This window comes from Pelodiscus sinensis, chromosome 1 (assembly GCF_052426305.1).
Source record: "Pelodiscus sinensis isolate ZL-2025 chromosome 1, ASM5242630v1, whole genome shotgun sequence".
Classification (NCBI taxonomy): domain Eukaryota; kingdom Metazoa; phylum Chordata; order Testudines; family Trionychidae; genus Pelodiscus; species Pelodiscus sinensis.
The window spans coordinates 88,316,808-88,344,706 of record NC_143052.1 but is presented as its reverse complement, the minus strand read 5'-3'; the positions used below and the strand labels follow the sequence as shown (position 1 = coordinate 88,344,706).

At 45.2% G+C, this 27,899-nt stretch overlaps 1 protein-coding gene across 1 annotated transcript; it reads right to left on the bottom strand.

Moving 5' to 3' along the window:
• Positions 1 to 262: 262 nt before the first annotated feature.
• EMP1 (epithelial membrane protein 1) lies at positions 263 to 22,982 on the bottom strand. The gene is made up of 5 exons (XM_006110410.5): positions 22,802 to 22,982; positions 10,141 to 10,264; positions 5,248 to 5,341; positions 4,974 to 5,114; positions 263 to 2,043 (listed from the first exon to the last, which is right to left on the bottom strand). Exons 2-5 carry the CDS (start codon positions 10,216 to 10,218, stop codon positions 1,883 to 1,885), a joined length of 474 nt encoding a protein of 157 aa, XP_006110472.1. The 5' UTR covers positions 10,219 to 10,264; positions 22,802 to 22,982; the 3' UTR covers positions 263 to 1,882.
• Positions 22,983 to 27,899: the final 4,917 nt, after the last annotated feature.

Here is a 27,899-nt window from a genome sequence, read left to right as displayed (position 1 = left end):
CAGTTCTCATGGCTATGAAGAAAGCTTGAAAATGGGAACCAAGCATAGCCAAGTACAGTGGCGTCTGCTTGAATTGCAGAGAACCTGCAAAACAATAGCCTGGCATACACCCAAAGAGAAATTGTATAATCTGCACCAGCCACCATCTGGTCGTTTTTCAGCATCAGAGCAGAGTGAGCTTTCTTTGGCAGGAAGAGCAACACCTTCATTAATCCTCTCAAGCACTTCTTTAAAAAAATAATAATAAAGAGGCAAAAATGTGTAAAATAAAGGGAATTGGATTGTATTTTATATCCCTAAAGCTAGAAACATTTGTATCAAAATATTTACAATGACTGTAGAAATAAACACTTACTCTGTCAAAGAAACAGCCGCGTACAGTACTAAAATATGTCCACCGAATTAACAAAGTCTATATGGAAAGAGAATGTAACAGAGAAAGCGTGAAAGAAAATACTGTTCCAACTAACCCTGCACCCATGAATTTCTTGTTGCCACCGAGCTCTAATTTGTGGACATAACCACAGTGAGTCCTGAGGCCTTGCCACTAGCAATCTCCATTTACTATTTAAGCTTTCCAAAGGGACAGAAATGTTTGGATTGGATACCCTGATGCAGACAGTAACTCTATTCCTGCAATTATGACACAACAATGCTATTTTTTTCCCAAACAGCCTTTTGTGTGAGGATTTCCTTGTATAGGCATTAATTAATGAAGCCTCTCAACACCCCCGGGAGGTAGGAATAACTAACATCATTTTACAGATGGAAGAACATAGTCACAAACAGGTAAAGTGACAGAGCTGGGAACAGAATGCTGGATTCCTGATTCTCAATTTCCCCACTTCCCTCTCCCCCCCTTCTAACTATTAGGCCTTATTTCTTCTGCCATTAAATGGCTCTTACTTTGAAGTGACTGACATTGACACAGTGGGGTTTGATTAATGACCCATACAATGAGGAGGAAAAATCTATTACCTACAGATAGTTATAAAAACCCAATTCAGTGTTGAACAGTGAGATCCCACAAGCCTAAACAGGCTGCCCCAGGGATCAGCTTGGAAAGCCCCTTCAGTCCCGTGGCTTATAGAGCACATGCATCACGAATCTGGCTGTTCATGGCTTCATAGGGACTCCCTGAGTTCTTCATCATGCTGCTGTGTTAAGAGATACACAGCCAACTATAGTGGAGAGACACCCCCCACCCCACCAGATTACTCCCTGGGGTGGATACCGCTGAGTTATAACTGCATCCTCTGTTACTATAATCCTTGCCTGTCTCCTTCCTTCCCTCTCTCCTCCCATCCCTCCACCTCTTCCCCAATTTATTCATGGGAATTAGTTTCTTTCTTAAGTAGGAAACAGGATGGCAATAAATTTGCAATGATAATATTTGTTAAAATTTGAAGTTTAGTCTAGTTGGGCTGTTTCCAGATATAATGTCTTTAACCTTTATAAAAATGTAACAAAAAGGGCCTATCCCATTGTTCTCTTAGGCAAAATGTCTTATCCCACACTGCCCCACCCACAACACATGCTATGGAGAAATAGGGAGGAAGGGGGAGGAAGGAAGATGCAGCTCTCATTTCCTTGATGTGCTGCCAAGTTGGTGATGCGGAGTCTGGTGGTTCCTTAAGGCACAGCCCAACTTTGCGAGGAAGGAGAGCAGCATCTGGTGACAAGGCCATTTGACTGTAACTTTAAGGCTCAGGATCAAGGAGGTGCTGGCTAGACAGGAGCTGTTTCTTGCTCTTTGGTGGATTCATTTGTGGTGGGCTTTTTTTGGTGTTATTGGCCAAACAGTTCTTCCAGCTGATTGATTCCTCATCTTCCCCATCCCCAATTCCTAACCCTCCCCCAACTCCTTGAACTCCTCTCAGCCTTATTTCTTTCTCAGGACAAGGTAAAGGATGCCAATGATGAAGCTGAAGCAAAAGCAGATCCAGGCCAGTATGAAGGAGTAGCCATGGTGGTAGGCAGGCTGCGTGAAGTGCGGTGGGAATCGGGCGGTGTAGATGGAGACAGCAATCAAAATGGACAACCCTGTAGGAGAAGAGGAGGGAAGAAAGAATTGGAAGATATTTGAAAACCTGAATCATTTCAGGACATTGCAGATACTGCAGTGAGTGATATTGTGGCATATGCCTGATGAAGCTGCCCTCCTTATGTTTATTACTGTGGGATTTGTGGGAGCCCACGGTTGTGCATTGTGGTAGGACTGCTCGTTAGCACTGTATGCTAGTTTTTTGGCATAGGGTTTCTTAAGAGCACAGGCACTGTGCATCCTGGTTTGGTACTGGACGGTTTCTGTGGAGTATAAGCTGGAGATATGCTAAGGTTACTGTAGTTATTCAGATTCCAGAGTTGTGGGAAATGGTATAAAAATGCAGCTTCTGGTGTACAGGGGTGCTGTCAGACTTGCCGGTCTCTGGGCAAAATGTAGGAACCTGGTTCTGTGCTCCTGGAAGGGGTGAGGCCTCAGTGGAAGGGGTGGGGCTGGAAAGCAGCCAGCATTTAAGGTCACCTGGAGCTCAATGTGGTCCCTCCTCCCCAGCCATTAGAGCTGCCTGGACCACTCCACACAGCGCTCAAGCAGCAATTCAAAGGGCCTGGGGCTGGACCTGCTGCTGCTCCTGCAGTAGCAGCAGCAGTGGCTGGGAACCCTGGGCCTTTTTAATCTCTGGTCCCTGGGACAACTGTTCCTTTTGCCCCCCCTGTTGGTAGGCCTGCTGGACTATTACTGTTGGCTCCCTCAGGAGTACTCAAGCTGCACCTACTAGTGCAGGGGTTTTCAAACTCTGGGTCGTGGCTGAGTCATGGCTTGCAAGCCACTAACTGGCTGCAAGGCGCTTTGTTTATCTGCACCTCCACAGGTACAGGCAATCGCAGCTCCCATTGGCCACAGATCACCGTTCCTGGCCAATAGGAGCTGCGGGAAGCAGTGCAGAGCAATAAACCAAACTGTAATCTGAAATGGAGAGTTAAATTGCCTCTGGGTGCATCTAAACTTTATGTAAATGTCTGATGCCCTCGGCCTCCAAAAGTATTAGGGATGAGCGGGAGCAGGATAAGAGGACTTCCCCTTTCACCACCTGAGGGTATTGGCAGTTTGAAAACATTATCACCGATCCCTGTTCTTTCTTGGAAAGACCCTGTTGTGCTCCAGACAATGGGTTGTGAATAACCAAGGCAGTGACTATGTTTCTGAAACAACCTTTTTGAATTTTACTGAACTGTGGAGCAAGATACTCTGGAAGTGTATGGTTTATGCAGTGGAGACCATTCTGCCCCAGAGCGGAGTCAGTGATAAAACCTTCAGAGATTTTGATAGGGCCCACTGAATCCAGAAGGAGGTTTACTAAAGCAGTTTGCAGACAATGGACACGGCCATCCCAGACAGTGTATACTACCATTGATTCCAGTAGCATTCTACTGGTACAGTAGTAGGGTTGATTGCTTTAATATATATATATATATAGGCTGTGTCTAGATTGGCCAGTTTTTCTGGAAAATCAGCCGCTTTTCTGGAAAAACTTGCCAGCTGTCTACACAAGGCCGCTTGAATTTCCGCAAAAGCACTGACTTCCTACTGTAAGAAATCAGTGCTTTTTGCGGAAATATTATGCTGCTCCCATTCGGGCAAAAGTCCCTTTTGCACAAAACTTTTGCACAAAAGGGCCAGTGTAGACAGCTGAGATTTGTTTTCCGCAAAAAAGCCCCGATCGCAAAAATGGTGATCGGGGCTTTTTTGCGGAAAAGCGCGTCTAGATTGGCCATGGACGCTTTTCCCCAAAAAGTGCTTTTGCGGAAAAGCGTCCGTGCCAATCTAGACACTCTGTTCCGAAAATGGTTTTAACAGAAAACTTTTCCGTTAAAAGCATGTCCGGAAAATCATGCCAGTCTAGACGTAGCCCTGGTGTGCGTGTGTGTGTGTGTGTGCATGCACACGCATGTGCACATGCACAATGGCTAGTTTGAAAATGGTAAATATTTGCAAAAGAAATGTAATCATTTTGATTTTTTCAGTTTTTTGAAAACTGAATTTTTTATGCTAAAAGTGTTTCAATTTTCAGTTTTTCAGTATAAAACTAGAAAACTTCAAATGAAAACATTCAACAAAAAATTCCTTTTAGGAAAGAGCTATTTTTTTGTTGGAAAAGTTTTGAGGGACACTTTTTTTCAGCCAGCTGCATAAGAATGGGCCAACTTTGGGGAGTTATGAGAGTTGTTGCCTCTCCCCCAAAATAACAGTATATGTTGAGGGTATGTCTACACTACAGTTTTTTCAGAAAAACGGTCATTTTTCTGAAAAATCTTCACTTACATCCACATTGCAATTGCGTTCTTTTGACAAAAAATCGAAAGTACAGAGGGGTTTTTCCGACATTGGTAAACCCCTTTCTATGAGGAAGAAGCCTTTTTCCGAGAGCTCTTTCAGAAAAAGGTGTGTGTGGATGGGGAAGAAGGAGTTCTTTCACAAGAAGAGGGAAGAGGAAAAAGCACAGGTCTCCTGGTGGCCTCTCCGTTCGTAGTAATTACAGCTTAAATGCGAGATAGCACCCATTCAGTGTGGATACACTATTTCAGAAAAAGTTTTTTTGGAAGATCTCTTCTGGAAAAGCTTCTTCCGAAAGAAGCCTGCAGTCTAGACATAGCCTGATAATAGGGAGGCACAGTTTAAAGGTTTGGATGCCCTCAAATAGCTTGAATCATGGCTACCGTAGGCAGGTCTCCCCCTTATATTCAGATTCCTTTCCCAGAAAGCCACACCCTTTCCCTGTGGTGCCCAGCCGTTGTTCCTGCCTCTCTCCACTGCATGCAATCCCCAGATCACCTGGCTTTCAAGGTCACTTGACTACTGGCTCCAGCAGCTGCCGTGTGGGAGATGGGGAGGGAAAGGGGTGTGTGTTACCTATGCACCCACATGAATGTTTAAGCCTTTTAGTAACACGACACACAGAGATTGGACTTACAGCAAATCAGCATGACGGCTCCGGTGATGTAGAAGCGTTTTCCTTTCTCCATGGTAAAGAGCTGCACCACAAACATGACCAATGAGATGAATGAGAAGATGATTGACAGGATCATGAAGGCTTGCACTGCCTTGAGGTAAGCTGGAAACATAGAGGGTTGTGGGGAGAGAAAGAAAGAGTGTGTATGTGAAAACACTATCAATAACCGTACCACAATGTATTATAGGGCTTCAAACTACACGTCATATCACGACCTAAAGAAAATATCTCTTACACATATCCCCTTCATTGAATGATACTGGAGAGCAGCGACTTTCAGTGCAGCTTAGCCAGAGTCCTGTTGAGTTCTTGGCATTTGCCAACCAGACCTGAAATGGAACAAAACAGTCATGTCAATCTTTTACTCTTGACAATTCTGAGAATGATTGTTCCAGCCTATCAGCTGATCTGGCCTAAGAAGAACAATGACTGCTGGAAGCTTCTGTAGCAATAAAACCTTGACTGAGTGCATGGAACTCAACAAAGACCTAAGGTAGTCTGGGATAAGAGATCTGAAAGACTTGAGATCGTTAGATGAAAAAGAGAGGGTTTTTTTTGAGGCGGTGGGAGAGGGGGACTTAATTACCAAAATATAGTGAAAATTGATCTTAGGTTCCTTTCTGTGCTGCCCTGTAATGTGGCAATAAGGAGCCACTCAATGAAATTAAAGGGAAGTACACTAAGAACAAATAGCATATTGAAATATTTAACCTGTGGAACTCACAGTCACATGAGGTCACTGGATGAATATTGGCTGAACTTTGAAAAGGCCTGGATGATTTCACATTTCTGTATTATTAGCTAAGGCAGCTAAGATGATAAGAGAAAAGCACATATGCAGTGGGGTACATCTCTTTTGTGATCACCTGCACATTGGGGTTGTTAACTAACGATTAATTTACTCGACTAGTCGATAGGCACTTCCTCATTCCTCCTTCCTCATTCCTCCCGTTGGGGCTCTTGTACATTTCAAAGGAGGAATGCGGAACTCCCTGTGCAGCCCAGGGCTAGTCCCAGCGGGGGCTTTTGTGCATTTCAAAGCAGACGTGCCAGCATGGTGCCTGGAGTCAGCGGGGGCCTTGGCGTTTCAAAGCAGCAACACATGGAGCTGACCCTGGGCTCCGTACAGTGCTGCCCCTTTGAAACACTGTGGCAGCGTTTCAAAGAGGCAGCGCCGCACAAAGCCTGGATACTGGCTTTGTGTGGCGCTGCCGCTTTGAAGTATCCCCTCCCTCCCATTTTGCTGCCTCTATCTGATAGAGGCAGCAAGGGAAGGGGGGATCGACTAGTCGACTAGTCTAGTTTTTCTCAGGCAGAAACCCTTAAGGGTACTCAAGAGAAATCTAGGGTGTACATCAACACAACTGAAATTTGGAGAAAACTGAATTTTTGTTTTAAGTTTTACAGTGCTTTATTGTTTTTGTACTTTTTACACCCAAAAATGTGTGGCTATGATTACGTTTTTTAAACAAATGTGTTACAATGGTAGAAAAAAATTGTGTGTGTCTGAAAACTATAGGTACTGGGGGTATTTATTTATTTATTGGAAAAGGGGTATTTTCTTTAAAAAAAAAAAAGGTTGAGAAACACTGAACTAGTAGACTGACTTATCGATAGTCAACTAGTCCTTAACATCCTTACTGCACAGTGGGTGCTCACACATGCTGCAGCTGTGTTGGCTTTGAAACCATTTGGGAGCAGTTTCAGTGTCTTGAATGGAGACTTAATTCACAAATGGAGGTGTCCTCAGAATAGGTGGACACTTGATTGAAGGTGGCAATTAGCTGGAAGCCGTGATGTGTCAGGAGCATCACACTGAAGCGTGAAGCTTTGAGTTTGTCATTGGTACGATGACCTCCTTAGGGAACTCTAGACTTTGCATATAAGTTTGCACACTTCTTAAAATGCGTCCAATTTTCTTTCATTAAAGACCCTAACTCCTCTTTTGGCTGCAGAGTCTACTAGGTGGAGCTGTCTATCTAGTTCTGCTGGGCCAGCCTCTCTAGACCAGAGGCTCTCAAACTTCATTGCACTTCGGCCCTCCTCTGACACAAAAATTACTGCCCCAGGAGTAGGGACCAAAGCCAGAACCTGCCCAAGTCCCACTGTCCCATTGTGGGGGCCTCACCGCTCTGGGCAGGGAGGGCCAAAGCTGACACTCAAAGGTTTTAGCCCCAGGCTGGCTCCTGCAATCTGAGCCCCACTGCCCAGGGGCTTGGGCTTCACCCTGGGTCCCAGCAAATCTAAACCAGCCCTGGCGAACCCATTCAAAGAGGGGTCCTGACCACCAGGGGGGGCAGGATAAACTGAGAGTTCACTGGGGTTTCTTGTGCTTTTAAGCTCTGTGTCTTCTGTCTTGTTGGTTTTCAAGTCTGCCCTTTCCATGTCGTTTGGGAGCTCTAATGTTCAGACAGGAGCTGCCACAAAGGGGCAGCATAAACTAAAGCACAGGAACCAGCTCTGTGTTACATAAATGGTGGTTGTTGCCTGTGCAGGTGAAGTCTCTGAAAGTCAGGAAAGCTCGTCACGTTTATTAGGTTCTGAAATTTGAAATGGAGCTGGCAGTGTCAGGAAGAAATTTCCCCTTGTGAGACAGGATTGCACACTGAGTTCCAATATGGAGTTTGCACTTTCTTTTGAACGATGAATGAACATTTTTTTGAGACAATATGCCCAACAAGATGGAGCACTGGGCTTTCCCAGGAGGTTGTTTCTGTTGGTATTACAGGGCACTGGACACAATGCACCCCTACCCCCATTTGCACTAATGTGACAGTATTTTTTCTTTAACAAGGATTTTTTTTAAAAAAAAATTCACTCAAATAAAGAGTTTTCCTTTTTGACTTAGTGAGTAAGAGCATGTTGGGAATAATTACCTCGACAGTAGTACCTTGACACCAAGCAGAATTTTTATCAGTTCTTTCCAGCTCAAGAAACTCTCCCCTGGAAATCTTTTCTGTATTCACACTGCTGTGAGTTACTTGGCCATTAGCCCAACAATTTACAATCACAAATCCCTAGCAATAATTGGCCTTTTTGTGCAGTATGGATATACTTTTGGATCACATGCTCTGTGTAATCTGGGGAATTTTCAGTGCATAAATTTTTGGCTGCCATCTACTGTAATCTGGTAGGAGATGAACTACATGTGTTATATAACTTTTTTTTCTCCTAGGTTTGCTATAATACCTTGTAGAATGTTAGTCACCTGTGATCAGTTATAGTCACACAGCCCAGCTGACTTTGGTGGCACTGCATGAAGTTATGTGAGGGCAGAATGCAGCCAACTTAATATACCTATTCCTTGGCCATAGGTGGCACTAATCTGCTCCGAAACATGTAAAACTGGTGCAGCCAATGAGATTAGAGTATTATCCAAAGAATCTTTATTTTTGTTTCTTTTAAATGAGATGCCATTATGTGTCAGGGAATGTGGAATGAACTGTATTAGTCCATTTTCACTATTTGGGGTGGGAGTGTTTTGGTGGTTGCAATTTTGCAGTATGTTTATAGATCAGTTGCATATTTCTGTTGCTATAAAGTGCTTTTGGTTTGGGCAGGGACCGGTCCTTATTTGTGTTGTGTGTAGTGTTTTAGCAATGAATGCTACCAATAACTGTATTTAGTTTTTCTCAGATAGCTCATAAAACACCTTTTAATTTCAGAAAGAGACAAGCACCCACCCTATAATTATACAACAGACTGTCTGGCAGATGGGATGATAAATTTGAGCTCCAAACTATCCTCCATTAATTTCACTTGCTCAACTAGTTCTTGAGTGGGGCGTGTACGGGTGTTCCCAATGCCTACTAAAAATTATGGGAGTGGAAATATCACCTTGAAGCTGCCTTTGTTTGAGTTCAAGCCTACGAGCTTTTCTGTTCACAGGGTGGCATCTAAATTAAAGTGGCTTTTTTTTTGTTTTGTTTTGTTTTTTTCAGAGATACATTTATTTCAAGGGAGTTACCCCACCATCAAATTGGAGTAACACAGCCATGAATCAGGCTCCTTATGGTTTCTGAGTTGCTCCTTTGCATGTTATGATTTATTGAAAGAGGGTGTCCTAATCCCTTAGAGGCAAATTAAGGTTTCATGGGGCTCTAGGCCAGAGCAAGTGTGTGTGTGTGTGTGGGGGGGTGCCTCCTCATGTGTTTTGCCTGAGGCCCTGTCCCCATTCTACACTTTCTGACTGTGGCTCCACCCACAGCCCACACTGTTCTGCCCCTCCCCCTGTGGTCCTCCCCCTGTTCCGCCCATGGTCCCACCCTATTCTTCCCACCACCATTGTCTGCAGCCCTCTTTTTGCTCCTTTCTCCCTCCCCACCCCCCATCCAGTGCGGCCTCAAGACCAGAGAAGCTCTGGCATTCCCACCACTAGGTCCCAGGGCCACAGCAGGGAGTGAGAGCTCCTCCAACCTGGCCCCGAAGTTGTGTCAGGAAGCCAAAGATCCTCCAGTCCTGGGCTACAGCTGGGCTTCAGGTGCTGGGGCGTCCCTTGCTGCCTGGTGCTACTTCCCCTCCATGCCTGCTGGAGGTGGGACACCCATGTTTCCAAAGTTCCCTGGTTGTCAGGGCCCCTGGGCAGAGGCTCCATGTCCCCACTGGCTAACATTTGCCATGGTACTCCCTAAATCTGGCAACTCTATGGCAGATCCTTTCAATGGTGTCTGAGGTTCATAGGGTATGTCTACACTATAGGACAAAGTCGAATTAAGAAATGCAACTTCAGCTACATTAATTGCATAGCTGAAGTCAAAGTACCTTAACTCAGCTTTTGGCGCTGTCCACAGAGCAGGAAGTCGAAGGAAGAACACTCTTCCTTCGACTTCCCTCGCTCCTTGTGAAAGCAGGACCGGAGTGCCCCTCTCACTTGGAATTAGCTGTCTTAACTAGACTACTAATTCGAACCCTGGAAGATTGACAGTGGCTGCTTTGATCTTTCTCTGTAGTGTAGACACACCCTTCCGTGTGGAAGAGTTGAATGTTCGGCATCTGAAGTCTATCTGGGAGACAAGGTGGGTGAGATAATATCTTCAGCTTCTGTTAGTGGGTGAGGCAAATTTTCCAGTTGCACAGAGACTGAGATAGCTCCAACCAGACCATCTTGTTCAGAAGCAGGATTACTTACGTTGGCAATGGTGGAGACAAACAGCATGATCACAGTGGCAATGTGGACCACAAAAATACCAGCCAGTAGCACCAACATCTTGGCTTCTCAGTCGTGTGTGGGAGGGTCTCAAATGCAGATGAGTCTGAGGGGAAAAAAGTATTGGAGAAGAAATAAAGGTGGGTGCTGGAATCAAGATTATTGTAACAATAAACCAGTATTTACATGGCTAAGAAAGTAGACAGGTTTGGTCTAAACCCACCTCAGAAACATTGGCCTTGTGTTAAAGAATGTTTCTAAAAATGCTGGTCACAGCACCGCCTGTCCCCCAAGCAAATCAGCCAGAGCAGTCAGAGAGGCTCTGTAGCCAGTCTTGTGGGAAATGCAGAGCAGGGTTTGAAAATACTGTGAGTAATTATTTAAAATAGGCGGAATATATGTCTGACCATTAATAAGGTTAGGTACAGTGCAGGGAAAAGTGATACTCCAGTTTCACATGCCAGGAAATTGATCATCTTGCCCTCTGGAGCCATAGACGTCAGCAAGGATTTCCTTTTCCTCATCCGCCACCCGACAATAGTGTTAGTCGGTTAGCCTGGTGTGTTATGAGTTGGTAAGGGCAGAGATTTGTCTTCCTCTGACATGGCTGTTTTGGGCACTTTTGGAGGGAATATAGGACTATGCAGGCTGGTGGTCTGATCTGTTTTGTTAAACGAGAATACCAGAATTGAGGAACCTCTGGGCTGCTCTAGAGGGAAAGAAAACAGACTGCTGCATTAGTGGCTTATTGGTTGGATCTGATAGGGTGGGAGATGGGATAACTGGAATCAGTGAGCAAGGATGGGTAAATGACGGGGTAAATGGATCAGCATTCATGTCATGCTACTCATCAGTACCCAGCCCAGGTTGGGGAAGTTAATGATTTAACCAAGGGAGCAAAAACGGTGATGAATCCTGGTCATGTGCCACCAGAAGCATGGTGTGCATATGCTAAGAAGAGCTGGAGTGCTTTGCTCAGATCCTTTATTCCTAAAATGGAAATGGTTGCCATTTCCTTAACACCCGCCGCCCCTCAAGCATTGGTTTGTAGTAGGGCTGCTCCTGATTTATTTTTAAATTCAAAGAAATCTGCTCCATATAGTACTGTGTGAAGACACCTTTCATGTGTAATGCCTCTGATTCCTTTGCTTTGCTCCCCTATATGCAAGAAAGACTTGACACTCTGTCGTGTTTCTAATGAATATGTGATTTAAAAAGAAGAGAGATTTAAGGATTAGCATTGGTGGGTTCAGACTACTGTAAACCAGGCTACTGTTTTCTTTACTGAAATAATAAAATCAAGGGGCAGAAGCATGATATTGAGGACAGAAGTGGCAAGTGCAGAGCATTAGAATTTCAGTCTAACCTACAGACAAGGCATTTATCAGTATTTTGTAATTAGAGCCACAGAAATAAGACACAGCAAAAATGTGTTGGGCCCTTTCGTTTATCTTCTTTGGCCAGTAGAACTGCTTCTGAAAATGTGGAGGTTAAATAAATGGACTAAATTATTGTCCTTCCTTCCCTCTCTCTTGTTGCTAGGTGAGAGCAGTGTCAAACACCTGCTTTGTATTTGCAGTTACTCTGGGCCAGGTGAGTCAGGTGAAGAATTCAGCTGTAGCTTTCTGGAGGGGAGCAGTGACAAGGCAATATAGAACACGGCAGCTATCTTTTTAAATAACGTTTGTCATACAGAAAGGCTTTTTAGAGTTACACAAATGGCATGCATTACTCATATACCCCACCTTCCTCACGTCTTCCCCTTTGCCTAATTGCAGCCTTGTGCGTGAGAGAGCTGCTTTTAAAGATTACGAGGTGGCATTTGCACTGTGATGATACAATTTTCCCACTCTCTCGGGGCTGCCAAACTTTCCGACTTGTTTGCCATTTGTCCAAAATCGGCATTAGCTCATAACCAACAGGAAATCCCAGAATTACAGAAACTGGAGAACAAAGAACATGGACTCCCAAGTGCTATTGGCTGTGAGAAATCATAGCTTCTTTGCTTCCTGATTTCAGATATCTGTGTATGGTGATCCAAACTGCATTCGTTTTCTTTACTGCCATAACACATAGGAAGTCATTACTGCAGGTCTTCACATTTTTTTCAACTAGAAAATATTTGTCATTGGAAAATATAATTTAAAATATTTTTGGGGAAAGTTTTTTTTTCAAGTTTATATTTGTTAAAGGACATAATTTTTTAAAATGGAATTTTTTAAAAAAATGTCACCTGACCAAGCTAAGTAGAATATTCATTTTAAAAGTTTCTTTTGTAAAATCTTGAAAATAACTGAACGATACCTTTCCATTATAAGAATGTTCCACCCAAAATGAAAAATACCCTCCAACCAAACCCAATCCACCCTACCCCAAAAGAATATCACTGATGAAACAGTCAAACAAAAATTGATTTGGGAATTTTCATTTTTTGTTTGTTGTGAATTTCTTTTTTCTGACCAGTTCGACTCACATCTAGTGTGCAGCTCATGCTTAGTCCTGGCTAGGTCACTTTTAGCATTCCTGTTTCCCAGGTAGGATGGCTACTATCACTAGACATGCTACCTAATGTGAGCTCCTCGGGGAATGTCAATTTGTATTTAGCTTTCAGTCTTTTATGACCATCCTCTCTATTCATTGTACCTGTGGCCCATTCAATATACAGTGAGCTCTGGGGATAGGGGAGAGCAAAATAAAAGGTCTTTTCCATTTCTGAGTGTGCTACCTGTGCTTTTCTTCTCAAGGCACCATAGAAAGTGCCTGGGTTGTTCTGCAGGAGTGAGGCATATGTCTCATCAGCAGGGCGGGGTCACATTGCTAGAGCAACACATGTACAGCCTTCTCCCTTCCCCCCCATCTGGTTGCAACTGGAATTGGAGTTTATCCGGCTTTTATTGCGCTGTGGTTCAGTTCCAATGTTCTTGGAGTTGCCAGTTTTTCCATTGGCTCATCCGAAAGAATTCAAAACTTCAATGACTTAAGCCTACAATTGCTCTGTATAGAGCCTGTCCTTTCCAGTGCTGCCTCTTGAGATCTGGGGTGGTGTCATACCCAGGAACTAGAGCCTGTGAAATTCTCAGGAAACCCTCCAGCAGCCCCCTGCAGACCTTTTATGATGGGAAATCAGGGCCTGGGCCTAGGTGAATGGGTAGAATGGTTACAGGAAGACGCCAGACTTGAAAAGAGAAGACATGAACCCACCTGCCTGGCTTTCGCATTGGATGGCTTGAGACGGAAGAGAGACTTAGTACTGGCAATGGTAGATGAAGAGCTTCCCCCACGCCACCTCTCCAAGATCATGGATGGAGTGAATGCTATCAATGCATAGCATTGAACAACAGCTGATATTCCCATAGCACTTTTTGTCATGACAGATCCTAAATTGCTTTTACAAACTCTGTCCATATGGGGATCATTTCACCAGCTGCTGCAAGATAGCTTCTTCTAGGGAGAACATAGGGGTTGGTTCATAGCACACAGCACTGCTACACAACAGTTTAAGGCGGGAAGACAATCATATTAGATTTTTTTTACCTTAAAAAAAAAAGTCACTTGCAGAGAGCATACACTTCTTTTGGGGGAAAAGTCATTGAATTCAAACCCAACTTTCTGGCAAAATAGCTTGGATGGAAAATTTTCAACCAGCACTAGTTGCCGCCTTGGATTGAGTGCACACCAAAGGGACAGATACCAGAGACAATGGCACTAATCAAGGCCAGGAGTGTTTGGTAACGAAGGTGAAGATCTGAAGACTACATCAGAAAACTGGATGGGTCACCCTACAGCTGGTACAAAGGAATAGCTCTGGCACCAGCACATCACTTAAAGCAGATCTGCATTGGGCAGTGCTAGTTAGGGTATCACCACAATCAGGGGGCTCAAGATAGAGCATCACCAATTGCAGATTCGTGGAGCTGCTGCACAGGCCTACTGTAGGTTTACCTAATATCTCAGCACCCCAACAGGCTGTTTTGTCAGGCCCTGTGATGCTCACATGCTGTCTCACAATGGATAGACTCAGTTGTCATGGCCCAAAGATGCAAAGGTCATCCTGCCTCGGTGAGATGATTATTTGGTCCCACTGAAAGAGTTGGTGGCTCCACAGATTACAAGGCTAAACGTCATAAAGGATCCATTTTTCTCTCTGGTCTGCTTCTTGTTTCAGATCTAAGTAAAGCCAGAGGCCCTGTTGACACAGGGCTTATACATCATTATGTGATGGTAGTGTAATGCTGACAGACCCTCACTCGTCTGTGTGAACTTTGGACCTCTGGAGTTTAGAACATGAGCTTTTACTGCAGGAGCTAAAAGCCAGCTTTCTATTAGCTAAGGCTACAGTGGTCTTGGAGCCACTAGATGGGACAGTGCACCACACCCTGAAGATGTGTGGGTTACAGTAGCATGCACAAATCAGACTTTGAGATTCTGCTTGTGATTCACCAGCCTGGCTCAGTTTGCAAATCAGGTGCCTTTTATTAAGATGTGGGTCTATTGCCAGATTTCCCAGCAGAGAGATCTCTTGGGAGTCTGTCTGTACATGTGCTTTTGGAGACTTTGGTTTAAGGGGTGTGATTAAAAAGCCTGATTAGTTGCATAGGTTGGCCTTACAATAACTAGGAGAGATATGCCAGCCACTTCCAATTATCTGATAGGTGTAAACATAAAGGAAAGAGTGGAATTGCACAGCATGGCCCAAGGGATTCTAACTGAGAGTGATGGGATGAAATTAAGCAAACAAATATTTTGGCTGAGGATGAGGAAATATTTCCTAGTAGTGAGGTCTGTTAGGCTGTGGAGTATTCTCACAAGGGAAGTGGTGGAAGCCCCATTGCTTGAGTCACTTATAACTGGACTGGACAAAGCCTTGGAGAATGACTCCAGGGAACAGTCCTAGACTAGGAAGAATAACAAAGATGATCTGACAGGGTTTTTCCTCTGTGTGATGTTTATGATTCATTTGAGAGTGGGTGAACCTCTCCCTGCTGAAGGCAAGTGCTGAGAAATTGGCATTTTCTCAGGAAGAAAAGCCCTGGAGCGTCAACCCATCTGACACCCTCAATAAAAACTCCAAAGCTCTCTTGGAAGGAGGGAGGGGAATAGAGAGAGAGAGCTGCCTGAGGTCTAGCAGGCTTCCAACAGCTGGAGGAAAATGGTGTAAGGAGAAAGGGAGGGGCTGAGTGCTTGAAAGGGGAAAGGAGAAAGACCAGGGGGGTGTAAGGAGAAACCAGAGTGAATGTTTCAGTGGCTTAGTGAGTGGTAAAGTAAGACATTCCATTCTGGTACTTCAAGAGAATTCGGGAAATATGGGTTGGAGCATTATGCATTGCACTACGTTAAGAGTCTCAGGCTTTCTATTCCTAAAACTGGTTAATTAAAACAGTAAAATGTTGGGAGAGCCTGGAACTTATCCTAAAATAATGAAAAGGAACACAGAGAGAAAAGAGCATGTTTAGACATGTACAATGGATGGGCTGGAGGCTGTATGTGTGTGTGTGTGTGCTGGCATGCACATGTTTATTTCTCTGCATGTGTCTCTGTGAGTCTGCTTGTGACTGCATGTGTGTGTATCTAGCATGACTTCTCTATGGGTGTGTCTGTGAACTTACTCGCTTGTGTCTTCTAAACTTTTTTTTATTTTTTACGTGCTCTGTGCCCCACAGGGAACTTTGCTTGAGCAGCTGATACAAGCCCATCTGTGTGAGTGTATCTGAATTTTGCTGCATGCGGATGTGTATGTCAGTGCATGTATTGTAGAAAATGGTTTACAGTCATGATCCCGTTAAACTGTCCATGAGTTATAGTACAGTACGCTACTATCAAAAGACTGATAGCGAAGCCTGTTGGAACACCATTCTGTTTTGTAGCCTCTAGCCGGAGGGGGGTGGGTAGCTTTCCCTCCAATTGTTCCTCTTTTTAAAAAAAGGGAAAAAAGGGGTAGGAGGACGTGAGGGCAAAGCCTGGTCTAATAGGGAAGATCTTTGTGAAACTTTTCTTCAAAGAAACTGAATTGAAAGAGAGAGAGAGAGAGAGAGAGAGAGAGAGAGAGAGAATGAGAGTGCTGTATCCTGGTCAGATGACCTCTCCTTTCCCCCACTACAGCAACAGTTTCGAGATCTCTGGAGGGCCATAGACTCAGTTGTAGAGTAACACATGTGCCCTGGGCAATTTGGGAGCCACTGCAGCAGGAGTGCTGGAATCTGTGTAAAATGGGCAGCCCCTCCCCGAGGCTACTATGCCCATGTTAAAAAGTAGGCGGGCATGGCCCTTTGACTTTTAAAAGTGTGTCAGACTAAGGCCAAGTCTACGCTGACACTTTACAGCGCTGTAACTTTCTGGCTCAGAAGTGTGAAAAAACACCCTCCTTCCCCCCAGTGCAGCAAGTTACAGCTCTGTAAAGCGCCAGTGTGAACCAGGCTACAGCACTGTTAGCTACACCCCTCATGGAGTTAGTTTACATTGAGCACTGGGAGAGCTCTTGCTGTGGTCACGCTTTCATTTAAAGTGCTCTTGCAGCTGTGCTTCGAACTGTTAAGTGTAGACAAAGCCCATGTCTTAGGGGTCCATGGAAGGTTCTTGGTACCACAGAACAGTGGTTTTCAACCTGTGGCCTGCAGAGCCCAGGGTAGTGTGCACAGACTATGCCTGTGATTTCCAAAGGGGTGAGCACATCTCTATTACAAATTTTTTAGAGGTCTGCAAATTTAAAAAAAGGTGAGAACTGTTGCTGTCACCAGAAAACCTGCCCTCACGTGCCCGTTTAGATATGGTGCCATCAAGAGCTGCTGAGTCTAAACTCTAGCTAAGGAAAGATTGTGCTGGCTAAAGTGCAAACTGTTCGCTAGCCCTCTCTTTTTCTAATATCCTCCCCCAATGTCAGAATAAGGGGGACATGTAGAAACGAATGGTGATTTAGTTTAGAACAAATTCAAGTGCATTACTTCATTATGCAGCGTATATGTCACTGCTGCAAGAGGTCATAAATGCTGTTTGTAAGAGGGCTGGGAGTCATGAACAATAATAACACGCACAGTTATTTGTAACAAAGGTAATTAGATCTCCTGTTCCCAGATTATAAACTGATTTCCACAAGGGTTAGGAAAGAATTTGTGGCATGTCTGATTAAACATGGCAAATGCTCTGCACCTGGATGTTTGGTGCAAACTCCTAGCAGTCAAATGGCAGACTTCAGCACTGCAGGTGATTGCCAAAGAAGGCAGCCGCACCTTACCAAACCCTTGATCGGCTTGTGGCTTTTTTGTCCCCCTCCCGAGACTCTTTTGCACTTCAGTCCCCTTGTCCTGATTGCTCCCCCCTTTCCTTCCATGTGGCGTAGTCTGTCCCTTGAAAGGGGCACAGCTCAGATATAACTCAGTGATGACAAGTGCTTGGACATTGGACTCCAAAGGTGTTGCTTTAATAATGCCCCAGCAGACTTTGGCCTGAGTGAGCAATGTGGGGAAGAAAAGGTGCTTGGCTCATGCACCTTCTAATCAGAAGGTGTGTTCCGGTGTGTTCCTACAGCACCAAAATAATCACAAGGGCAGCCTCCCTAGAGCTATCACTGAGGCTTGAAAGTAAAACAAGGTGTGGGCACCTGGATGATGAGGTCCCAGAAAACCTCCCAATTGATTTGCCAGCAAAATAAAGCAATGTGCATGAGCAAGCATGGCCCATTGATTCTGCATCTATCCCCGGAATGTCATGGTTCAATCATGCACTTCAACGATTCCTTAGACCTGTGGTGTCCAACATGCTAGTCACTAGCCACATGTGACTATTTGGCCAATTGAGTGTGGCGAGTTTGCTATAGCTGTAACCATTATAGTGGCTACTGCTTTGGAACTGGTTGGACACCACAGCATTAGACTCTTACTGTGGGGCTCTTGTCTCCTTTGCTGCACAAATCAGGATTCCTCTTTGGTGGGGAAAATCCTATACCTCAGACTGCAGCTTGACATACAGGACCATGCCTTCAAGAGGGGTGGGGTAGAGTGGGAAAGGCGGGGGGAGGGGAAGAGGCTGAATCTTCTTCATCTGGCCTGCAGTCCTTCTCTACCACGAAAGTGAAACAAAATAAAATAGGCCACACTTGATAAAAGTAGGAAAGCTGCTCTCAGAATGCCCTCTGCTCCAATGTGGATGAAGCTACAGCTTTGCGGAGGATTTTTCAAATGCATCATGGAAGTTAGTGTTTTGCATCTTGGTTGCTATAGCAGCTGAGTTTGTCTTATGTTCCAAAAGCTCATGGTTCCAGAGTTCATCTGGTTTCCAACTGGGGTCAGGAAGGGATTTGCCTTCCCTCCGTCTCACCCAACTGTATTCTGGGAGAGTTTTAAGTTTTGGGCTTTTGGGGGGGTTTTTTTGGGGGGGGGAGGATTTTTTTGCCTCCTTCCTCTGAAGCATTAGAGGTGTTCTGGTTGAAGATGGGACACGGGATAGGTTGAGCCAGTAGGGCTCAGAGGTGGCTCTGAGCATTTTCTCTCTCTGGTGCTTGGCTGGCTGATTCTTGCTTACGTGGTCAGGGTCTAGCTGATTGTCAGATGTGGGGTTGGAAAGGGATTTTTCCCCAAGTCAGAATGGCAGTGACCAGGAGCATTGTTTTGCCTTCTTCTGAAGCATGTGGGTGTAGGTCACTTGCCAGGGTTATCTAGATCTCTTTCACTTAATAATTTCAGGGGCTTCTGGGATTTATGCACCTGGGTCTCTCCTATTCTCTGCCTGTGGCATGTAATAGTCTAGTCTCTTGTAATATGTTGGTGGTTAGCATTAGTGAGCAGGTTCTGGGTCCTACTGGTGGCCTGTGATATCTAGGGAGGCAGGCTGTACTCCCTTCTGACCTTAAACACCATTAGTCTATGAGGCATTTTTCACAACAAGATTTATAGAAATCCAGCCAGCAGCTGCCATCTCATCCTGTTGTTCCTTCCAAAGGTAGTCTCAGAGCCACAAGCGTTGTCAGAAAAGAAGTGACCGGGAATGCTTTGTGCCCTGAAAGGAACTTCACACGAGCAGGCAAGATGGTGGTGATATGTCTGAAGAAGAAGCTCATTCAGCACTCTCTTGTTTGTTTCTGTGAGCACTTGAATTGAAGGGAAGATCCTTGAGAAATTAGGGATCCATCTTCGAATGGTTGGGATGGAAAGTGAGCCTCTACCTTGGTCAGGAGGAGGTAAAGCACCTCGGCTCTGGATCCCTCCTGCCATCAGGCTTTTGCCATGCTGGAAAAGTAGGAAGACTAGTTCCTGTGACCTGCCTTGCATTAATTAGCCTCTTTGCAGAAGAACAGAAGTAAGACAGAAAAGTAGGGAATGAAATTCTTTTAGTACTGGCCTGCCTTTCCTTCTGCTGCTATTCAGGTACAAGGTTACACTAACATAAATGCAAATGTATCTACTGTTGAGAAAGTCTTAGGTTTGCCAGCCTGTGGGAGATGGCCCCCCATGGGTATTTTAGTATAAACGCCCACCATTTGGATGCCCATTCTGGTTTCTTAGCACATTGCACATTGGGTACAATGCTTGGAAGATAGTTTCTGCCCAGCAAGCAGAGGGAATTTAGGGCAGGATTGGAAATCTGCCATTGTGCAAGAGACGTATGACACGTGGCCGCAGGGGAGGCAGTGTTAGCACAGAGCTCACTTGTCCTCAGTATGGAGAAATTCAGGCACACATATCGAGGAAGGCTCTGGCTGGCTGCCAGGCCGCAGTGCCATGGAGTCATGCAACACTTGCAGCCGCCTCGTGGACAAAGTTAAGGACAGAGTTAGGTCAGAATGTCCCTGCACTGGCTCAGCTTAGCCAAACATATGTCTAGATGGCAGCTGGAGACAGCTTCCTGGCAGTGGCTGAGAGACACGCACGAGCGCTGCTGGAGCCAGCGTGCAGCGAGGCCATTGGAGCTAGTCCCTTGAGTACAATCCTGCCTGACCCCCAGAGAACCGCCAACTCTCCCGGACCAGATGGACCAGACACATCTGTGGCAATAGCATCCAGTCTGGGAGAGTTGGCCGCCCAACCCCGTGCAGCGAGCGTAAGCTGCTGCTGCGTCCACACTGCTGGTTTTACCATGCTCGCTTTAGCAGAGCTCTCATGTGCCAGGAAGCATCTTCTCGGCAGCTGTCTAGACATACCCTGAGCTCCCTTCCTCGGGGCCTTGCTCGAAATACCAAAGAAGCCAATCAGCTGCATTTCATTTCCTTGAATTGGGTCTGTCATCCAGCTTTGTAAGTAGAGCCCATGCTCCAGTTCAAATCCGCCAACAGCAACAGTACTGTGTGGTCACGCCCTTGGATCGCTTCTGAATGGAACAAGTGGAAGGCCCCAAAGATACTCCTGGCGGGTGCTACACAAGCTGAGAAGACCTTGTGTGCACAGCTCACTCTGCTCAAAGAGGGAGAAGTGGGGTGTCAGCCACCTCTGTGGCACTGTATCCCACTTGTCCAAAATCAGAGGATTCTCTGTGGGGCCCACCTCCCTCAGGTTTTTCCATGGGAGGGGCTCAATTCCCTTCCTTATGAGGTCTGAAATTGTATGAACAAAAGGTACAGACTGTTCCCTGGTCAGTCCCACCTGATGTGCTGCAGGTCACACAGAAACTGTACAAAAATTCTGCAGGACAACCTAGGCAGAGGCGACTCCTACAGGACCTCTGGAAGAGTAAAACAAGCAGGATTCATTCCTTTCACTTGTGTTCCCTCGCTGAGTGTAGACGGTCTTTTACAAGAGGGGATGTTGTTCAGGGATTAAAAGGCTAGGCTGCCATTTTGGAGATCTGGCATTTCTGGGACCATGGGTATAATCTCTTTTGTTTTCCTGCCCACCTTGGTCTGTTTAGACTATAAGGTTTTGGGGGGCAGGCACTGGTCACGGATTGTGTCTAGTGGTTAGCACACCAGGATCCAGTGTTGGTTATGGTTTCTAGGCATTACAATAATAGAATAATAATTACTGCAAGACACTACAGCATGCAGTGGCATTACTACCCTATTTTGGGCCATCACTCCAGCAGCATGCAATTCGGTATCTTTCAGCAGGGCTGCTCTGCATTGTCATGTGAAATAATCTGCATTGAAGCACAGGAAAGACCTCTTTTCAGTCTTAGTGCTTACCCGCCCCACCTCGCAGGTGTTTGTGCAAAGTGTGTGGGTGGGAGGAGGAGGGTAAGTCTGGCACATTTGAAATTTTTTTTGGCAAACATTTCCGATTGCTGTGGAGGACACGTAAGGGGACAATGGAGCTACTCCAGGGATGAACAAGGCCCCATTTCTTCAGGCACACCATGTCCCACGCCCTTCTCAGCGTGTTCAGAAAAAAACCTTCTCTCGCCTCACTGCAGAGATGTTGAAATAGGGCACGCCTAGACAAAGCCACTCTCACAAGCGCCTGTGCAGGGAGTACCAGTGCCCTCCAGCAAAAGGCTCTTCAGCTTTTGTTTCCTTCCTGCAGACTTTCTCAAATCATGTATTTTAATATTAACACCACCAAAGGACTGCACTTACACTCCCAAAAGTGCCTTTCCCCTGGAAGGCTCTGTAAGAGCTCTATAGACTCCCTCTCTCTTGGCCACTTCACCCTCCACTGAAAGGCAGCTGCCTCTTGGGTGGAAGGCAACAGTTACAAATGTGCACATCAATGGGCTAAATGCCAACCTTCTGCAGACAGGCTGAGAATTAAATGGGAGTAGCGCAGATTTGAAATATATTTATGGGGAAATGAGAGAATTGCTGAAGAAGGGCGCTTAGTGTGGGAGGAGGGAGGTGTGGGAAATTTGCCAGTTTCTACAACACTCTACTTCCCACCAATAGCCTTCCACCCTCATTTATCCCCTTTATCTTTTCTGTGTCTCTCTCCTATTGTTTGCAACACTTCCCTTGTCTTTCTTGCTTTTATTCTCATTACTCCCAACCTCAAGGATTTGGCTGCCAAGAAGGTGTAACGTAACATGCAATTGCATTGTTCATATGTCTTTGGTTAGAACTTCTGGTAAGCTTCACTCTCACTAGCTAGGATTCTAAGATGTCCCCTCCCAGCTCTGACTTGAGTTGTGCCAACTCTTTTGCCTTCACAGACTTAAAAGTTTTCATTATGTTTTAAAACCACTGACTTGCTAGCCACCAATGAAATGAGAGAGCTTTGACATACACAAACGCAGGAGGGAAATCTGAAAAAAAAAATATCAAAGGACAAAGTCTGATCCGAGTCGAGTTGGTGTAAATCTGAATTAGCAACATTGATTTCAGAGACCTGCCCTCGACTCCAAAGCTTGCAAATGTGTCATTGCACAAAAATGTGCAAGCAACTCCCTTTCTCCTCACTGCACAGAAGGTTCCGCTGTCTCTCTCTCTCTCACACACACACATACATACACACCCTCAAGGCAATTGGCAAGAATAGCGTTACCTTAGCAAATGGTGTGCAATTGCATTCAGACCCTGTAATACTTTCTGTTGGTGCCTTGGCACAATGTGTAGTAGGATTGCAAAGCAAAATATAAAGGTTTAAAGTGTAGCCATGAGTGGGTCCCACTCGGAGGTATAGAGAAGCATGGGAATGAGGTAAAAGTGAAAAACAGAGCTGTGAGAGCAAAGGAATGGATGATACCGAATAGAGAAGGCATTGCAAAGGATTCTGTGAAGCGGTCTTACCCTGTCGTGGGGCTGGTTCTGGCACCTTTAGAAGAAGGAGCTTGTTTTGCCTGAGTCCTGCCTTCTCGACGTACAGCGCTGCAGTGGAGGGAGTGCCCTGCCTGCCAGGAGTTATAAGTTTCCCTCTGCTGCTGTGTCAGGATGTGCAATGGGGTGGTGTCTTTTCACTGCGTTTTAAAGGAGTTTCTATGAATCAGTCTAGTTTAAAGAAAAAAAATTAATAAGCTACGCCCTGCTTTCTTGGCAGCATGTCAAGAGTCACTGGGAGGAAACCAGCAATTCAAAGAGCTCTCTTGTGGAGTTCTGTCTGACTCAGTGCAGTCCAGAGACCACAGCTTGGAAAAAGGAACGACACTCATCCAGATGAGTAAGAGGAGGCGCCCAAACAGCAGCTGTTTACAAAAATGGACTTCTGGTTACTATTTTTTTTTTAAAATCTATAGTTACAAGTGTGGTAAAAGATACAATGCACTCAAACAAACAAACAAACAAACAAATGCCCCGGCCTAAGGCGTGGCAATGCTTGAGTGAGTCACTGCTCACCACACCCCTCTGCCACCTTCAGGAGAAGGAGGGCTTTCTGACAGGCACTGAGGAAAGGAAGACGGATCACTCCTGCAGAATGAGACTGGACGAGCCCTTTGGAACTATACTATCCAGTCCAAATCCCCAAATGGCAGTCCTGGAAGCAGTGAACACCTGTTTTCTGATGGGGGTGGTTTGCCTCCTTGTCTCTGGGCAAGAATGACAGAGCAGGCCAGAGGGAGAACTAAAACATGGAGACAGATTGAGGTTCTGCTTACTGAGGATAATACACTCATCACACTAAAGACATCCAAAAATACAGGAACACTTTTCCATGGCTGAGCTGCCTTGGTGCTGTTACACAGTTAGTCTGGGGAAGTAGAGGGGTCTGGGTGATGGTGAATGGCAAGGAGCATCGTTAGCACCCGCTGGGCTTCTCTTCAGCACCTTCCACTTGTTGCAGTTGGAAGCAGTCCAAGGGCGTGACCACAAAGTGCTGTCACTGTCAGTGGAGGTGTGCTGGGGCTCTGTTTAGAAAGCTTGCAGACAGGCCCAGTTCAAGGAAGTGGAATGTAGCTGACTGGCTGCTTTGGTATTTGGAGATGGTAAGGATGGCACCCGTACAATCTCTGTTGAAAATGTGGCCCCGTTATGAAAGAGTTGGAGAGCCTCTGCTTTAAGGAATAAGCCTGCGTTTGCGGAGCAGAACAGTGACAGATAAGATGACTGGAGAAGGCTTTCCCATCTCTCGTGACCAGGATGTTGGCGTATTCTCTTAAAAAGGAAGAAGGTGCTTTTTGAAGTCTGAGCTGGTGAAAAGAAATCCTGGCTGTTTCTCCAGGCTACTCCCTCTGTCTGGCAATGCTGCCTCTCCTGTGATCCCTCCTCCCTTGAGTTTTAGAGCAAAGCACCCAGTTTAAATGGGGCCGTACTGCAGTTGGCAGGAGTGAGAACTGCTCACATGTTCCGAGTGCAGTCCCGGCTCCACTGAAGTCAATGGGAATTTTGCCATTGGTTTCAGTGGAGTCAGGGGTTTGTCCTCTAGCTATCACATAAGGCTAAAGGGGCCTTAGCTCACCCTGCTCTGTTGGTGATATCCTAGTAGTCTCAGAAAGCAGAAGTGAAAGGTACATTTCCTTCCCTGCCCCATAGCGGCTTTTGGCGAGTCGCTCCTGCAGCCTTCCTCTGCTCTCCCTGTGCTGGTTGCTGGAGTGAGTGATGCTTCTCTCAGCATGGGGTTGGCGCACATGGTCATAAATCAGAGAGCTAGAGTATAGAACTCTTTGACAACTGAATCATCTCACCCCACCCAGAGATTTACAAGTGCCTGGATGACTGCCATCGGGCAGCTGGCAATGTGCTTGTGCCATGGCTTCTCTGAGACAGTGCTGAACCAGCTTGCCTCTCAAAGACACCAGAGTTGCAAAGAAGGGGGTGCTGGTGGCCATAGGAGACTCTTTGCACTGCCTCTCTATGCCCTGGCCAAAATTTTAATTGGTAAATGAGGTGCCCCCACGTACCTCCTTCCTGTCCCTTTGAGTGACCCTCCCTCTTCTTGCAGGCACCAGTCGCCAATGCTGGTGGGAAGTGACATGCAGAGAGATCTATGGTATATGCAGCCCTCTTTGTGCGGATAAAGGAAATTGGAGTCACACAAATTGCCATACCAGATTAGTGCATCTGTCTATCCTGTTCAGCACCAACTGCTTCGGGGGAAATCCAAGAACCCCTAAGTAGGCAGTTTCTTCTTCATCTGGAAATCCTGACACTGGATCAGTAGAGCAGAGAAATGTAACCAGCCAGGCCACATAGACAGTGACCAATGCACTAAAGGATGGTCATGGGAGGAATGTTTGTACCATTAGGGTTGTTGCATCATGACTGCCATCTTCACTGGCACTGACCCCAGGGAGTTAGACAAACTAGTTGGTAGCATGTTGGTTAGCCCTGCTCTGGCAAGCAGTGGTGCAAACACCAGCCTGCTGTTGGGAACAGGTCTGAGTGATCACATAGGGATGATGCAGGCAAGCTAGGGTTGGTACTCCAGAACTCTTGAGTGTGGGCAGGAGTTTTGATTTGTCAGTGCGAGGAGTGAGAGCTTCTCTCCATGTATACACGTCTGTCTTTTTAATCTGGCCATAAGGGTGGAAGTGAGTGAATGAATTCTCTCTTCCTAACTGTATTAAAAGGTAGAGATTAAATGAAATGTCTTTAAACTCGTGCATAACTAGAGGAACTCACTGCTTCAGGATATTAGTTTAATATATGTAAATCTAACGTAATTCTTTGCATAACAAGAACAGCTTCTGTAGTGCCATTAGCTAGAATCAAAATGAAGGTTTGTCAAGCCTAATTTTAAAAAATGGAAATCATTTGTCAGGAGATGAGCTGGATAATTCTCCCTTTATAGTTTATACTGCTCAATGAAGAACATTTTACTGGGGCTGGAAGGAAAAAGGGTGCTCATCCTTCCTTTGAAGCATCCAGCATTGCTCATTTATGGAGGGCAGGGTACCCGATTACAGAATCCAGTGGGCTATGCTCTTATTATCTAAGGATTTATCTTTAAACAAAGATCGGCTTGAATGATGTAAATCCAAAGATCATGCCAGATTTATCAGAACTGCTCAGCATGCAAATTAAAAGAGGAGAAATTGTAGCGCTTTTATAATTCTTCCTGACAAAAATACACTTCATGCATATATTGATCCCCAATTCAATAGCGGTCACTTAATGTTTTTGATCTCTGCATTGCATGCACGCACAAATCAGTTGGTCACATCATGTGGCACTGCTGTGGTAAATGTTGGAGGTCATCAAAACGGGAGGTGAACTCCATGAATCCTATGCACCTCTATTTGTCATTGCTTGGAGTTGGGAGCAATTTTAAGGTTCCAAATGTAAATTGGTGATGCGGCTATGCTAGAAATGCCAGAAGAAGTTACAGTAGGTCATTTGTAATGGGGCTTTGAAAGGTTTTGTGGCAGTGCTGGTTCTTTAATTGCATATGCTCTTTTCAGGCTTTACAAATGATGTGTATGCACATTCTGGGGATAGCCATGTGATATGGTAATTTGCTGCAGCACATGATACATTTCAGAACCATGTGATAAATTGTGTTTGCCATGCATGACTCTTCAGGGCTAGAAAGGGGAACATTCATATATGCCACTGGAAAGGAGACAATTCCAGTTTTCTAGTGGGTGTTGCACAAGACTTGCTTAAAGCTCTGCTAGGTTTTCAGGTAACAAGTATCTGACAACATCATCATGTTGCTGAAAATAATGTTTAGTGCCTTCTCAAATGTATTTTTTGTAATGTTGCTCTCCTTCAGAGGACTGTGCAGTTAGACTAATGGTACTTATGGTATGTCTACACTTGCAGCCTAATTCGAAATAGGGCTGCAAATGTAGGCATTCGGAATTGCAAATCAAGCCCGGGATTTAAATATCCCACGCTTGATTTGCATCTTCCCGGCTGGGAGCCATTTATGAAATTGACAAGCCCGGAATAACTGCTCGCATCTACACACAGCAGTGAAACGGGCATTCAAAATAAAGCCCTATTTTGAACTACCTGTTATTCCTCCTGCAATGAGGTTTAACAGGTAGTTCGAAATAAGGCTTTATTTCGAACGCCCATTTCACTGCCGCGTGTAGACGCGGGCAGTTATTCCGGGCTTTTCAATTAAAAAAAAATGGCACCTGGCTGGGAAGATGCAAATCAAGCACGGGATATTTAAATCCTGGGCTTGATTTGCAATTCCGAATGGCTACATTTGCAGCCCTATTTCGAATTAGGCTGCAAGTGTAGACATACCCTTAGGAAGCCTGTCTTTACAGGCTGAAAGATAATAACAGTCAACATTAAACATGCTTTCTCTCTCCAACAAAGTTCTGACTTTTGTTTTATGGTAGGGAGGGTCTATATGGTTTCTAGGCATTCAAAAAGGAATGATCGCTGAATAATGAGCTTAAGTATTTCTGCAAAACACATGAACAGCAACCATTTCAAGAATGCCTAAGTCCCATTTTCAAAAGCACTGAAGGACTCCCTCTGACCTTTTGAAAATGGGTCTTAGGTACTTTTGAGGTTTGTACCTGATGTCTGTAAAATTCAGGCTGGCGAGGTGTGGTATGATTAGCATTTATTGACATGACCTTCAATGACTCACTCTTGACTCCACCACTCCTGAGTAATATGATATGGCCATCTCAAAGTTATGGCAAAAATTTTTCCTACCACAGCAGACTCATGTGTTCTTTCTAAACAACATGAAACCATTTTACCAGAGGAGAAATGAACTTTCCCAGTCACTTTCTGAGTCACTAGAATTTTTCTTCCCAGAATGTGAAAATCACACCTTCATTCTTCTGTTATTGGGATTGAACTAGGGCATTTTGACTTCTCACATTATCTTGGAGATCAGTGACTTTGCCACTGAGGGTTGGATAATTTACACTGTTGCCCTCAGCTAGAATGGACTGTGGCTTTTGCATCAGGGAGTTGAACAGGAGACTAAGGAAATTATGGATTCTCTGAGTGCAGGCTTTAGAATAACTCATGCATAATA